Source organism: Cricetulus griseus, chromosome 7, assembly GCF_003668045.3.
Source record: "Cricetulus griseus strain 17A/GY chromosome 7, alternate assembly CriGri-PICRH-1.0, whole genome shotgun sequence".
NCBI classification, from domain to species: Eukaryota; Metazoa; Chordata; class Mammalia; order Rodentia; family Cricetidae; genus Cricetulus; species Cricetulus griseus.
Window position 1 is genome coordinate 128,583,486 of NC_048600.1, and position 12,756 is coordinate 128,596,241.

At 54.9% G+C, this 12,756-nt stretch overlaps 1 protein-coding gene across 1 annotated transcript in view; it reads left to right on the forward strand.

Moving 5' to 3' along the window:
* Nucleotides 1–12,756, forward strand: part of Itgb4 (integrin subunit beta 4) — a 29,340-nt gene that overhangs the window by 16,163 nt on the left and 421 nt on the right. Inside the window, exons 22-37 of the mRNA XM_035448172.1 lie at nt 177–325; nt 407–586; nt 1,161–1,309; nt 3,131–3,335; nt 4,338–4,495; nt 4,788–4,968; nt 5,115–5,252; nt 7,930–8,112; nt 8,191–8,322; nt 10,059–10,295; nt 10,522–10,680; nt 11,085–11,234; nt 11,804–11,992; nt 12,078–12,233; nt 12,314–12,478; nt 12,565–12,675. Coding sequence (XP_035304063.1) covers nt 177–325; nt 407–586; nt 1,161–1,309; nt 3,131–3,335; nt 4,338–4,495; nt 4,788–4,968; nt 5,115–5,252; nt 7,930–8,112; nt 8,191–8,322; nt 10,059–10,295; nt 10,522–10,680; nt 11,085–11,234; nt 11,804–11,992; nt 12,078–12,233; nt 12,314–12,478; nt 12,565–12,675 — 2,642 coding nt within the window. The remainder of the gene's footprint in view (nt 1–176; nt 326–406; nt 587–1,160; nt 1,310–3,130; nt 3,336–4,337; nt 4,496–4,787; nt 4,969–5,114; nt 5,253–7,929; nt 8,113–8,190; nt 8,323–10,058; nt 10,296–10,521; nt 10,681–11,084; nt 11,235–11,803; nt 11,993–12,077; nt 12,234–12,313; nt 12,479–12,564; nt 12,676–12,756) is intronic.

Consider the following 12,756-nt stretch of genomic DNA (forward strand, 5'->3'; position numbering starts at 1 on the left):
CCTGGTGAGGTGGGTGGGGAAGCCGCTTCCTCCCAGGAGTAGCAGTGGTCTGGTTGCAGGGTGGAGGTGTGGAGCCAGCGGGTTTCTGGCAGTGCCTAGCGCTAAAGACCATGCACCTTCCGCTGGCTCACATCTTGTCCTGCCTCCTCCACTTGGACACCCCCACCCCAACCCAGGCAAGACCACACCATCGTGGACACGGTGCTGCTGGCGCCCCGCTCAGCCAAGCAGACGCTGCTGAAGCTGACAGAGAAGCAAGTGGAGCAGGGGTCCTTCCATGAACTCAAGGTGGCCCCTGGGTACTACACCCTCACTGCAGAGCAGGGTAAGGAGACAGACTCCCCACGATGCTCCTCCTCCCTCCCACCCACGTGGCCCCGAGACCCATGTCTGACTCGTACCCTAGACGCCCGGGGCATGGTGGAGTTCCAGGAAGGTGTGGAGCTGGTGGATGTTCGGGTGCCCCTTTTCATCCGGCCTGAGGATGATGATGAGAAGCAGCTGCTGGTGGAGGCTCTCGACGTCCCTGTGGGCACCGCCACCCTTGGTCGCCGCCTGGTCAACATCACCATCATCAAGGAGCAAGGTTGGGCAGGGGCAGGGGCTAAGAAGGCAGGAAGGAAGGCGGGTCTGGGTTCCTTGATCCTGACACCCAAGTGGGAGTGGGGTGGCCCACAGAGCTGGGTCAATCACTTCCTCTCTGAGAACTTGAGGTCTCCTTATGTAAGATGGGCACAGACCTCAGCAAGGAGGCCACAGTGGTGCCTCCTGTGCAGCACCCTCTGCTCCCCCTCCTTCTTCTCTGTGGTGTTGGGAATGGAGGCACATGCCAGGGAAATGCCAATGTCCACCTCCGGCTCTCCTCCCCCTAGTGAGACGATGGGTATCTGAAATGCTGATGACCGTCCTCCTGGCTCCCAGAGGTTCCCTGACCCCTCCTCTGGGCACCAGGATGCTCAGCCCTGACTCTTAGGGCTTTGTCTTTGTGCCCTGCCCCTAACTAATGTTCCAGGCTGCCTGCTGGACTTTATTTTAACCCCTTAACTGCTGAAGAAATTTCCTTCTCATTCCTCTGGAGTCTGGGCTGGGTAGGAGGGAGGGAAGGTGTTGAGATGGAACGGAGACCAAGACCTCCTGACCAGCCCCACCGTTCTTTGCAGCCAGCGGGGTTGTGTCCTTTGAGCAGCCTGAGTACTCCGTGAGCCGTGGAGAGCAGGTGGTCCGCATCCCTGTCATCCGGCACATCCTGGATAACGGCAAATCCCAGGTCTCCTACAGCACACAGGACAATACAGCACAAGGCCACCGGGTAAGTCACAGTGAAGAGGGTGAGGGGACAGCTCAGGGGCTCGGGATAGTCAGTGAGTTCCATGGTTGCTACCCCAATCCTTGGATGCTGGCAGTATCCCTAGACAAAGATAGCCCTGCCACCAGGAGTGGCTCACCCAAAATGCCAAGAACACTCTGGGTAGGATACCGTCACTGCCAAGAACTCCGGGCAAGAGAATCATTTCCTCATGGATGGGCCGGGTACTTCAATGATCCAGGATAACCCAGTCACCTGCCTGTCCAGTCTGACTTTGGGATTTTATTTTATTTTATTTTATTGTTTTTTGGTTTTTTTATATAAAAAAAAACAGTCAGGGGCTTTATCTTAAATAAGCTGTGGTTCAGGATTTTTTTTTTTCCTTCAAGACAGGATTTCTCTGTATAGCTTTGGAGCCTATCCTGGCACTCGCTCTGGAGACGAGACTGGCCTCAAACTCACAGCGATCCGCCTGCCTCTGCCTCCCGAGTGCTGGGATTAAAGGCGTGTGCCACCAATGCCCAGCTTTGCTGTCCCTTTCATTCCTGGGCCAGTACTGAGACTTAAAGCCAAGTGGTTCTGGCAGACACACAGGCTTCTTGGTTTTGATTCTGAATCTATGTGGGCACGGCAGCACAGGTCTGTAATCCCAGTGGTCAGGAGACCAAGGAGGGAAGATTGAAAGTTCCAGACTAGCCCAGGATACATAGCAAAACCCTGTCTCAAAAACACAAAACAAGAACTGGAGAGATGGCTCAACAATTAAGAAGGCACAGCACACTGGTCTTGCAGAGCCACTTCTGGTGACATACAACAGCCTGTAACTCCAGGGATTCCCTGGCCTTCAAGGTCACCTTCACTCACAGGCACATAACCCTACACAGACCTACATGAATACATATGACTAAAAAAATGTTAAAAACAACAAGGACCCATGGGGCCAGACAATAGGGCTGTGTTGCCATTTTCTTTACTCTGTTTTGTTGTTTTAGTTTGGGTGACTGTTTTCTGTGAGACAAGGTCTTGCCGCTAGCCCTGGATGGCTCACACTAGCGGATCCCTTGCCCCAGCCTCCCAAGTTCTGTAATGATGGGCAGGGGCCTGTAAACTTCCTTTTCTGTTCTAGGTTGGGTCTCTCACGCAGACTAACCAGCCATGCGTGGAATTGAACTGTTGATTTGAAGCGCCACCTAGTGCTTTTTTTGTACAAAGGTCTTTTTCTTCCCACGCAGTTGGGTAAACACACCCATGTGCTGCACATCAAAATCTGGGGGCTGAGAGATGGCCCCATGGTTAAGACCACCAGCTGCTCTTCCAGAAGACTTGAATTTGACATGGGGTGGCCTGCAAATCTAGCTTGGAAAGGCGCAGATCTAACCCTTCTTCTGGTCCTTATCATTACTCTCACACACACAGCATACACTTCCAACACGCATACACACACTCTCTCTCTCTCTCTCTCTCTCACACACACACACACACTCTCTCTCTCTCTCTCTCTCTCTCTCTCTCTCTCTCTCTCTTTCACACACACTCTCTCTCTCTCTCTCTCTCTCTCTCTCTCTCTCTCTCTCTTTCACACACACACACTTAAAAATAGGAAAACTAGATGGAAGCACTCCATCCACCAAGAAGGGTCTGGGACCCAACAGAATCCTGGATTTCAGAGCCACACTGCAGGGGACAGTTCTTTCCCTCCTGGGCATGCCTGAAATCCCAGCCACCCTGGGTTAACTTCCTGCCTGTGTGAGAGATTTCTTGTACAATATCCATGTGCTTGGTTCACACCCCAACTCTGGTCTGACCCGACTCCTCCCATTACAGGACTATGTCCCTGTGGAGGGTGAGCTGCTGTTCCAGCCAGGGGAGACCTGGAAGGAGTTGCAGGTGAAGCTCCTGGAGCTGCAGGAAGTAGACTCTCTCCTGCGTGGCCGCCAGGTCCGCCGCTTCCACGTCCAACTCAGCAACCCTAAGTTTGGAGCCCGCCTGGGCCAGCCCAACCCAGCCACCGTCATCATTGGAGAGCAAGGTGAGCATGTTGAACAAGGGGTCAAGATAAGCAGGTGGAGAGGGTGCTGAGGACAGGACTCCAGACTGACTCACACATGAACCCAGGGCACCTGGTCTAATGGGAATGTCACACATCACCAGCACCAGGGTCATACACAAGTGTTGCCTGCAATATTTGGAATGTATGTATCCCTGTTTTGCCTGAGACAGCATCTCACTATGTAGCCTTGGCTGATCTGGAGCTCACTGTGTAGACTAGACTAGCCTTGAGCACCTAGAAATCCACCTAGAAATCTGCCTCCAAGTGGACTACAGAAGTGCCTCCATGTCCAGCTCATATTTAATCTTTTAACCTGTGTGTGTGTGTGTGTGCGTGTGTGTGTGTGTGTGTGTGTGTGTGTGTGTGTGTGTGTGTGTACTTTGTATGTGGGACTCAGGGCTCAAGCTCTGACAGCAAGTACTTTTCTTGCCAGCCCCATTCTTATTCTTTTTAAAATTTAATATAGTTTTACTATTTTAAATTATTCATATATTTGTGTGCCTGTGCACCTGAGTGCTGGTACCTACTGAGTTCAGAAGAGGGGTTCGATCCCCCGGAGCTGGGGGTAAGGTAAACCTGTTGAATGCTGGAACCAAACTGTAAGAGCAGTATATAGTCTTAACTGCTAACCCATCTCTCCTGTGGTCTGGAATTCAGATTTATCTATGTATCCTGTGCCTGAGCTGGCCACCCTCATGACAACCACAGGCTGAGGTCTTGTGGCTACTAGACCCCAAGCACTGCCCCAGCCTTATGCACACATCCCTGGGAGAGAGCAAGATGGGTAGTGATGGGAGAGGGGAGTAGATTTCTCTATAGAACATTCCCTGGTCTTCCAAGACAAAAAGAAGGCAGATGAGTCCCTCCTCCTCCTCCTCCTGCTCCTCCTCCTGCTCCTCCTCCTGGGATGGTTAACTAGGTCTCTGGCGCCCCCTGTTGGTAAACTGTTAAACCAGATGCCCGCCACACCTCTTTGACTAGATGAAGCGGACAAGAGCTTTACAAATCGGGACCTTTCTTCATCACCACCACCCCGCGGGGACCTGGGTGCCCCACAGAACCCCAATGCCAAGGCTGCTGGGTCCAGGAAGATCCATTTCAACTGGCTGCCCCCTCCCGGCAAGCCAATGGGGTACAGGGTAAGGTGAGGGGCACTGGGGAGGTCGCTCACCTTCAGCTGGTGAGTGGATTGCCCCCAACGGAGCCGGAGGGCACATTTGGTACCAGTGGGTTCCCCCTCTGTGACCCTGCAAATGGGAAGACCCATTCCTGAGTTCTTCAGCTTCAGGCCTCCTCCCCTTGCTGGAATGGGGTCTTCCCCCTGCCTGGGAGACCCCTTGCTCTGCCCCTAGCCTTGCTGGGAGGTGCCAGCCTCTCATATACAAAGGGGATCCCAGCGCTGGCTGCTTCCCACTGAGCACCTGCCCACAGGTGAAGTACTGGATCCAGGGCGACTCTGAGTCTGAAGCCCACCTGCTGGACAGCAAGGTACCCTCGGTGGAGCTCACCAACCTGTATCCCTATTGCGACTACGAAATGAAGGTGTGCGCCTACGGGGCACAGGGTGAGGGGCCCTACAGCTCCCTGGTGTCCTGCCGCACCCATCAGGAAGGTGAGTCTTAGTGATGTCTCTGTCCACCCAGCTACTCTGCTGTCCATGTGCCCAGTCCCCCTCCCCGGCCTCAGTCTTCCCCCCTACCTCCCAGAGCTCGGCCCTGCCACTGACCCACTAATAGGGCTCTTCCTGCTTCCTCCCAGTACCCAGCGAGCCGGGGCGACTGGCTTTCAATGTCGTCTCTTCTACGGTGACCCAGCTCAGCTGGGCTGAGCCAGCTGAGACCAATGGAGAGATCACGGCCTACGAGGTCTGCTACGGACTGGTCAACGAGGACAACCGTAAGGACCAGGGTTCCCTGACCTCCTAGAGAAGGGGCGCAGAGCCAGAGGAAGGGGTGGGGTCTAGATAGTTCCTGTTCCTGGGCACTCTAGGCCCCTTTGCCCCAGTCAAGCAGCAAGCCTGAGGCATTGCATGTTTTTGTTTTGGTCAGGTTTATGCTGGTTTGCATTCCAAGGGTACTGACTTTATGCATGTTCACTAGGGTCACTGGCCTAAGGGTTACCTTCCTCTGTGGGGAACCAAGGTGACTCATTTTTGCAAGCTTTTTCTTAGGGCCAGAATAGTTGCCAAATTTAGCTGGATGTGAGGCAGGGTTACCACTTGAGCCCAAGAGCTTGAGAGTAGCCTGGGTAATGTAGAAAGACCCCCTTCTCAAAACAAAAACAAAAATGGGTCTGAGAATGTGACTCAGTTAGTGGAGTCCTTGCCTAGCACACAAGAGGCCCTGGCTTCAATCCCCAGCACAAAACAGACTGGATGTGGTGGCGTGCACACCTATGGTCCCAGCACTTAGGAGGTTGGAGGCAGAGGGATCAGAAGTTAAACAGCCATCATTGGCTGCATAGCTACTTTGAGGCCACCCTGGCACACATGAAAACCTGTCTCAAAAACTAAACAGCAAAAACCCCATGATGAACAAACAAGAAACCATGAAGAAAAACAAAGCAACATTAAAAACCCAGGGTGCCCTGAATTTCAAATCCGTTTCTGTTTTCAGAGTAGTTCATTCAAAGACTGTAGCTCGGTGGTAGAATGCTGGCCTCACATACGGAAGGACCTAGGTTCAGTCCCCAGCATTCCCCAAATCTCATTCAATATACATTATCTAATGACCAATCCCGGAGAGAGGACAATGCTGGACAATCCCTGCTACCAACATGATATCCTAAGAATAACCCTCCTCTCTCCTGAGGAAGATCTCAAATGTGCTCTCCTCAGCTGGCTGGCCCTAGTGAAGGAGGACTGACTACCCCATACCACCAGAGGATATTGGGACTTTCTTGGCATGGGGCTTCAGAGGGAGCGTAGGCTGCCTTGTCACTCCTGACCAAATGGACCAGCCAGGCACCAACCTGCTGGGTCACTCTGCATACCCTTGGCCTGGTCTTTCAACATGTAGCTCACTCTCAGGCCCTCGCTGGGGGTGGGCCGGGAGTCCTCCAGTCTCTGACCTTACAGCCTAGTGAAAGTTCATCTCTGAAGGTTTCCCAGGGGTCCAGCCTGCTGAGGCCTCAGCTATGTTAAGAACGTGCTGGGCCACCTCCTCCCCCCACTCAAGGGTGTCTGTGCCTGGGATGTACCTTCCCCCTTCATCCATGAAGTGTCACAGATGTGACGGCTGCCTTTACCATGCTTGCTGGGTACCCTCCTTCTAGGCTGATGGCTTCCAGCAGCCACCGCGCTGCATGTGTGTTGTGTTGCCTGTGTCTTCTTCTTTAATCCTTGCTGGCCTCAAACTCAAGGCAATCCCTCTGCCTCAGCCTCCTAAATACTCGTATTACAGGTGTACCTCCATACCTCTACCTGCTGCTTTTGTTTGTTTGTTTTGTTAGGGTCTCACTACACAGCCCTGGCTGGTCTAGAATTTGATAGGTAGACCAGGTTGGCCTCTAACTCACAGAAATCCTCCTGCCTCTGCCTCCCCAATGCACTCACTTTCTGTGTGTTTAAAAAAAAAAAACATAAAGATATTTACTATTGCCAGGTGGTAGCACACATCTTTAATCCCAGCACTCAGGAAGCAGAGGCAGGTGGATCTCTGAGTTTGAGGCCAGCCTGGTCTACAGAGCAAGCAAGTTCCAGGACAGCCAGGGCTACACAGAGAGAAACCCTGTCTCAAAAACTATATATAAAGAGCCCAGGCATTTGCATGCCATATATACACATGGAGGTCAGAGGTCAACTCACAGGAGTCAGTTCTCTCCTTCCACCATGTGGATCCCAAAGATCAAACTATTGTCATCAGGCTTGTGTTAGGAGTGCACTAATCCATTGAACCACTCACTTTGCCAGTGCCTGTACCTGCCACCTCCTGAGCAGTTGTCCCCTGAGGGTGCACACCAGACCTTGCAATTATCACTTTCCAAAATATCTTGGGGAACCGGGGCATTACCTTCTTTTTGTGCTGTCTCCCGTTTCTGGAATCCTCCAACCCAGAGGGCCCCATGCTGCCGTGCTGGGCCTGTGCCTGGAGCTCAGTTAGAGCTCACTGAGAATGCCTGGGGCTCTGGCTTCCGCTCTCTCAAAGCATACATGGAAGGCTGCCTGGCTTCTGCAATGACAGATGTGACCGTGCCACTCTTGAGCCTTCTCATCATGGCGCCGGAACCTGGACCCTCGGCTATGAACACAGGGAGAAGATATGATTCTGGGAACATTCTTGCCTCCTGGCAAGCCTTGGGTGGTGGTGCCTCGGTGCATTTACCAAACTGTAGATAGAGGCAGTGACGGTCATCTCTCACCTAGTGCTGGCTCTGCCACTCAGCAAGGAGTCCTGAAAGAGCTGGTGAAGCTTTCTCCTTGCTTTTTCCTTACACCGGTCACACCAGGTTTTAAGGACTCAGCAGGTGGCAAGAGATCAGTGGTGCATGCTCCCTGGCCTCTCCAAGGGCAGTGATGGAGCTGCATCCAGGCTGAGCTTAGGTGGTCCTTCTGAAGTACTGTCCCTGCCCCCAGGGCCTATTGGACCCATGAAGAAGGTTCTGGTGGACAACCCCAAGAACCGGATGCTGCTTATTGAGAATCTTCGAGAATCCCAGCCCTACCGATACACAGTGAAGGCGCGAAATGGGGCAGGATGGGGACCCGAGAGAGAGGCTATCATCAACCTGGCCACACAGCCCAAGCGGCCCATGTCCAGTGAGTGATAGGCAAGGGTGGACTTGGGGGACCAAAGGCCATGGCTAGGGCCCTGGCTTACTTCTTTCTGCCCTGCAGTCCCCATCATCCCAGACATTCCCATTGTGGATGCCCAGGGTGGCGAAGACTATGAAAGCTTCCTCATGTACAGTGACGACGTTCTGCGGTCCCCAGCCAGCAGCCAGAGGCCCAGTGTTTCTGATGACACTGGTGAGTGGGGTCCACCAAAGGACCATGGGAGTCTCCGGTGGGGGTGGTTGTCCCTGGTATCCAGAGTGATCCAAGAAGCCAGTGACTTCTAGACATGGAGAACAAGAACAGAAGTCTCCTGTCAGCCTTAAACAGACATCCACAGCACATGGTTTTACATTGAGTGCACAGAGGGACAGAATGCTGTGGGCTACATGCTGGCATGTGTGCCCGCCTATGAGAGAATGTGGACATCTGCCTCAGGAACAGATATTCCCAGGTTGATGCCTGTACATACAGGTTCATGCACACAGGACAACAGCCTGCAGGTTCACCTGCTGTGCTAGGGAATTGGGACCCTCCAGCCACCTCTCAGAGGCTGGCCTGCGAGAGAGAGCCCTTAGCTGGGACCCCTTAGCAGGGTTCGATCTGGCTCTGAGGTGGAACCTTAGATGAATCAGTTATCCATCTCAGAACTGATTCGCTTTCTAATCTGTGAAATGAGATGCCACCAGGAAGAAGCCCCTTTCTGAACCTCAGGCCAAGGTGGGCACACATTGCCACCGCTTGGCATGCTAAATTGCTTCCCCACCCCCCACCCCCGGGGCTGGGAAGGATTTGAGTCAGGGTCTTGCTAGATTAACAACCTGGTTGACCTTGAAGTTGCTCCCTATAGACCCGGCTGCCTTCGAAGACCTAGCTGTCTTCCCGGTGCTAGGATCTAAACTGCTGCTCTAAAAACCAGGAACCCCTGATTAAATATTACTAGGGCTCCTTCAGCTAGCTATTCCTGGAAGACAGACAGGGGTGAGGTTACTTCCCTTTGTACAGAGCGGTTAAGCAACCAGGGAAACTTCACTCCGGGAGGCAGGACAAGGCTTTCTCCAGAATGGTCTTTCTGCCTGAGCAGAGGCCACAACTGCACGGTTTATCTGCAAAGGCTGGAGCAGGCCGAGGGGTTATTTTTTTTGTCGACCAAAGGGACACTCACAACCCTGGACTCCGCCTAAGTGCCGCAGATCTCCTCCTCCTCCTCACCCTCCCCAGCGCCGCCCGCGGCGTCCCGGCGGTGCCAACGCGGCCCTTCGTTGTTCCCAAGGCTGCGGCTGGAAGTTCGAGCCCCTGCTCGGGGAGGAGCTGGACCTGCGGCGCGTCACGTGGCGGCTGCCCCCGGAGCTCATCCCGCGTCTGTCCGCCAGCAGCGGGCGCTCCGACGAAGACGGCAGCGTTGCGGGGGGCACGGACGGGGAGGGCAGCGGCTGGATCCGTGGGGCATCGCCCCGGCCCCCGGGAGGTGACCGCCTCCCCGGCGCGCCTGCGCGGGTCCTGGGCTCACTTGAGTCGCTTCAGGCCCCCAGTTTTGATCAAGCCGTCCACTAGAGTGCCCCGCATGTCCAGGACCTGCCTGTCTGCGTGCAGACGAACCTAGGGAACCGAGGGCGCCACGGGGGCGCTTGGGCTCTCCCCAGGGGAGGATAATGCAGGGACCTACAGGAACTGGAAGGCAGCCTTGGGCCAGTCACTGCAGGGGAGTGAGCTCCTGGCTGAGGCTGCTAACTGTGCTCGGGTGGAGGACAGTATGGCGCAAGAAGACAGGCTTGGAAGACTTGTATAGTCCGGTTTGCCTCTGGGTCCTAGTAGTTTGAGAAATTGGCTATAAACATAAGGCTGCCCTCTGCATCCCCAGGGCCACAGCCCGCCCCATATGACCTGTCACTTGCTGTAGGCCTCACTGACCGACCTCTCTCTCCATGCAGAGCACCTGGTGAACGGCCGGATGGACTTTGCCTATCCAGGCAGTGCCAACTCTCTGCACAGGTTGACCGCGGCCAATGCTGCCTACGGCACACATCTGAGCCCACACCTGTCCCACCGAGTGCTGAGCACATCCTCCACCCTCACTCGGGACTACCACTCTCTGACCCGCACAGACCACTCTCGCTCAGGCACACTTCCGCGGGACTACTCTACCCTCACTTCAGTTTCCTCCCAGGGTGAGTGACCCTGCCTCCTTCACCCACTGACCTTTCTGCATTCCACCTCCTGGACAGCTGCTGGCCTGCTGCCCATACTGCATACCACCTTACACACACACACACACACACACACACACACACCACATACACACACACACACACACACACACACACACACACACACACACACACACACACACCACACACACACTGCCCTCCTCACTCTTGTTTTGTCCTGCCCTAGGCCTCCCTCCTATCTGGGAAGATAGGAGGAGCAGGCTTCCGCTGTCTTGGACCCTTGGGTCCTGGAGCCGGGCTCAGATGAAGGGTACCCCCGCATCCAGGGGTTCACCAGACTCAATAATCCTGGCTGGGCAGTCAGCAGCACCCTCCAGGGGTACAGGTAGTACAGGGGTGGTCACCATGTATGTGTGGCTGCCACGCTCCATCTGCCACCCAGCCACCGTCACAGCCGGTGTCCATGCACTGCCTTAGCTTCATTGCAATTCAGAACCCCTGTCCACCCACAGGAGCTAACCACTGCCCTACCCTCACCAGTGCTAGAGCCTAACACAGCATCCGCTGCTCTCCTGGGGCATAAAGCAAGAACTGGGCAAGGAGCAGGGCCAGCTGAGTGGGCTGGGGTTTCTAGCAGACTCAAGGGGACTCCAACCCCATAAGGGAAGGGTTGGGCAGCCTGGACAGGGTGGTGCCCAGGCTGGAGAGGCAAGCCGAGTGAGCAAGGGGTAGACTGACTCATCCCGCCCCAAACCCTGTCTTGGACTGACTGTAGCCTTCAATATCCAGAGTCCCATGGGGCCGTGGGTGTGCCCGACACACCCACTCGGCTGGTGTTCTCCGCCCTGGGGCCTACATCTTTGAAAGTGAGCTGGCAGGAGCCACAGTGTGATCGAGTACTACTGGGCTACAGTGTGGAGTACCAACTACTAAATGGCGGTGAGACAGGGTCACTCTCGGCTGTAATGCTCCGTCCCAGGCGTGTCCCATCTCAGTTGTGCAGGAACCCACCCAGCTATTCTCCTCGTCCCCACCCCTCACTACCATAACCTTGGGGCTTCATCCACCTCTCTGGGCTTCTACTATCCATTTCCTAAACTAGGCTCTGCTTCATGAGGCTTTACAGACCCAGGGCCTCTGCTAACTTGAATCGCCTGGGTGACAACTGGGAAATGGAATACACCCGAGCATACACACTCAAGGCAATGCTGAGTGAGGCTTTTTACCAGAGCACAGGGTTTGACCAGAACCCCAGGGGGACAGCAGCTTCCACTTAGCTTGGATGTTTCTTTTCTTCTTTTAGCGCGGGGGCTCAAACCCAGAACTTACATGCTAAGTAAAAGCTCTAGCACCATACCCCTAGTCAACAACCCACCACAGTTCACTGTACCCAAACCCCAGGCAGACCTGGTTAAATGGTCGGGTGTTGACAGCCTAAGGAAAGGGAGGGATCAGGGAAGGGGCAGGGGTAAAGGTGGTCAGTGTCCTCTCCTCACTCCTCCTCATAGGCGAGTTGCATCGGCTCAACATCCCTAACCCCGGCCAAACCTCAGTGGTGGTGGAAGACCTCCTGCCCAACCACTCCTATGTGTTCCGAGTGCGGGCCCAGAGCCAGGAGGGCTGGGGCCGTGAGCGAGAGGGTGTCATCACCATTGAGTCACAGGTGCACCCGCAGAGCCCTCTCTGCCCCCTGCCAGGTGAGCTGCCTGCCCCCTGCTGCTCCCTAGGTCACCACCCACCTATACCGCTTACCCGCTGACATTCTCCCTCTACTGCCTCCAGGCTCAACCTTCACCCTGAGCACCCCCAGTGCCCCAGGCCCGCTGGTGTTCACTGCCCTAAGCCCAGACTCGCTGCAGCTGAGCTGGGAGCGGCCTCGGAGGCCCAATGGAGATATCCTTGGCTACCTGGTGACCTGTGAGATGGCCCAAGGAGGAGGTGCCAGCTGTCCTGGAGGTAGGGTGGTTGTGGAGGGGTTGAAAAGCACCACAGGAGCTGAAGGCGTCTTCCCTATGTAGGATCAGCCACCACATTCCGGGTGGATGGAGACAACCTTGAGAGCCGGCTGACAGTACCCGGTCTCAGTGAGAATGTTCCTTACAAGTTCAAGGTGCAGGCCAGGACAACTGAGGGCTTCGGGCCAGAGCGTGAAGGCATCATCACCATTGAGTCCCAGGAAGGAGGTGGGCTGTCTCCCCACCCTCACCCCGTCCTTCTCTGGCCTGCCTTTGCATGGTACCATCCTGACTGTCTGATCTGCCTGTTCTAGGCCCTTTCCCGCAGTTGGGCAGCCACTCTGGGCTTTTCCAGAACCCTCTGCAAGGAGAGTACAGCAGCATAACCACCACTCACAGCACGACCACGGAGCCTTTCCTCATAGGTGAGTCACCGAGGACAGGGGACCTGGACTCCTGGGAACAGAGCCAGGGCAGAGAGGGGCAAGGACCTACACATGGCCCTT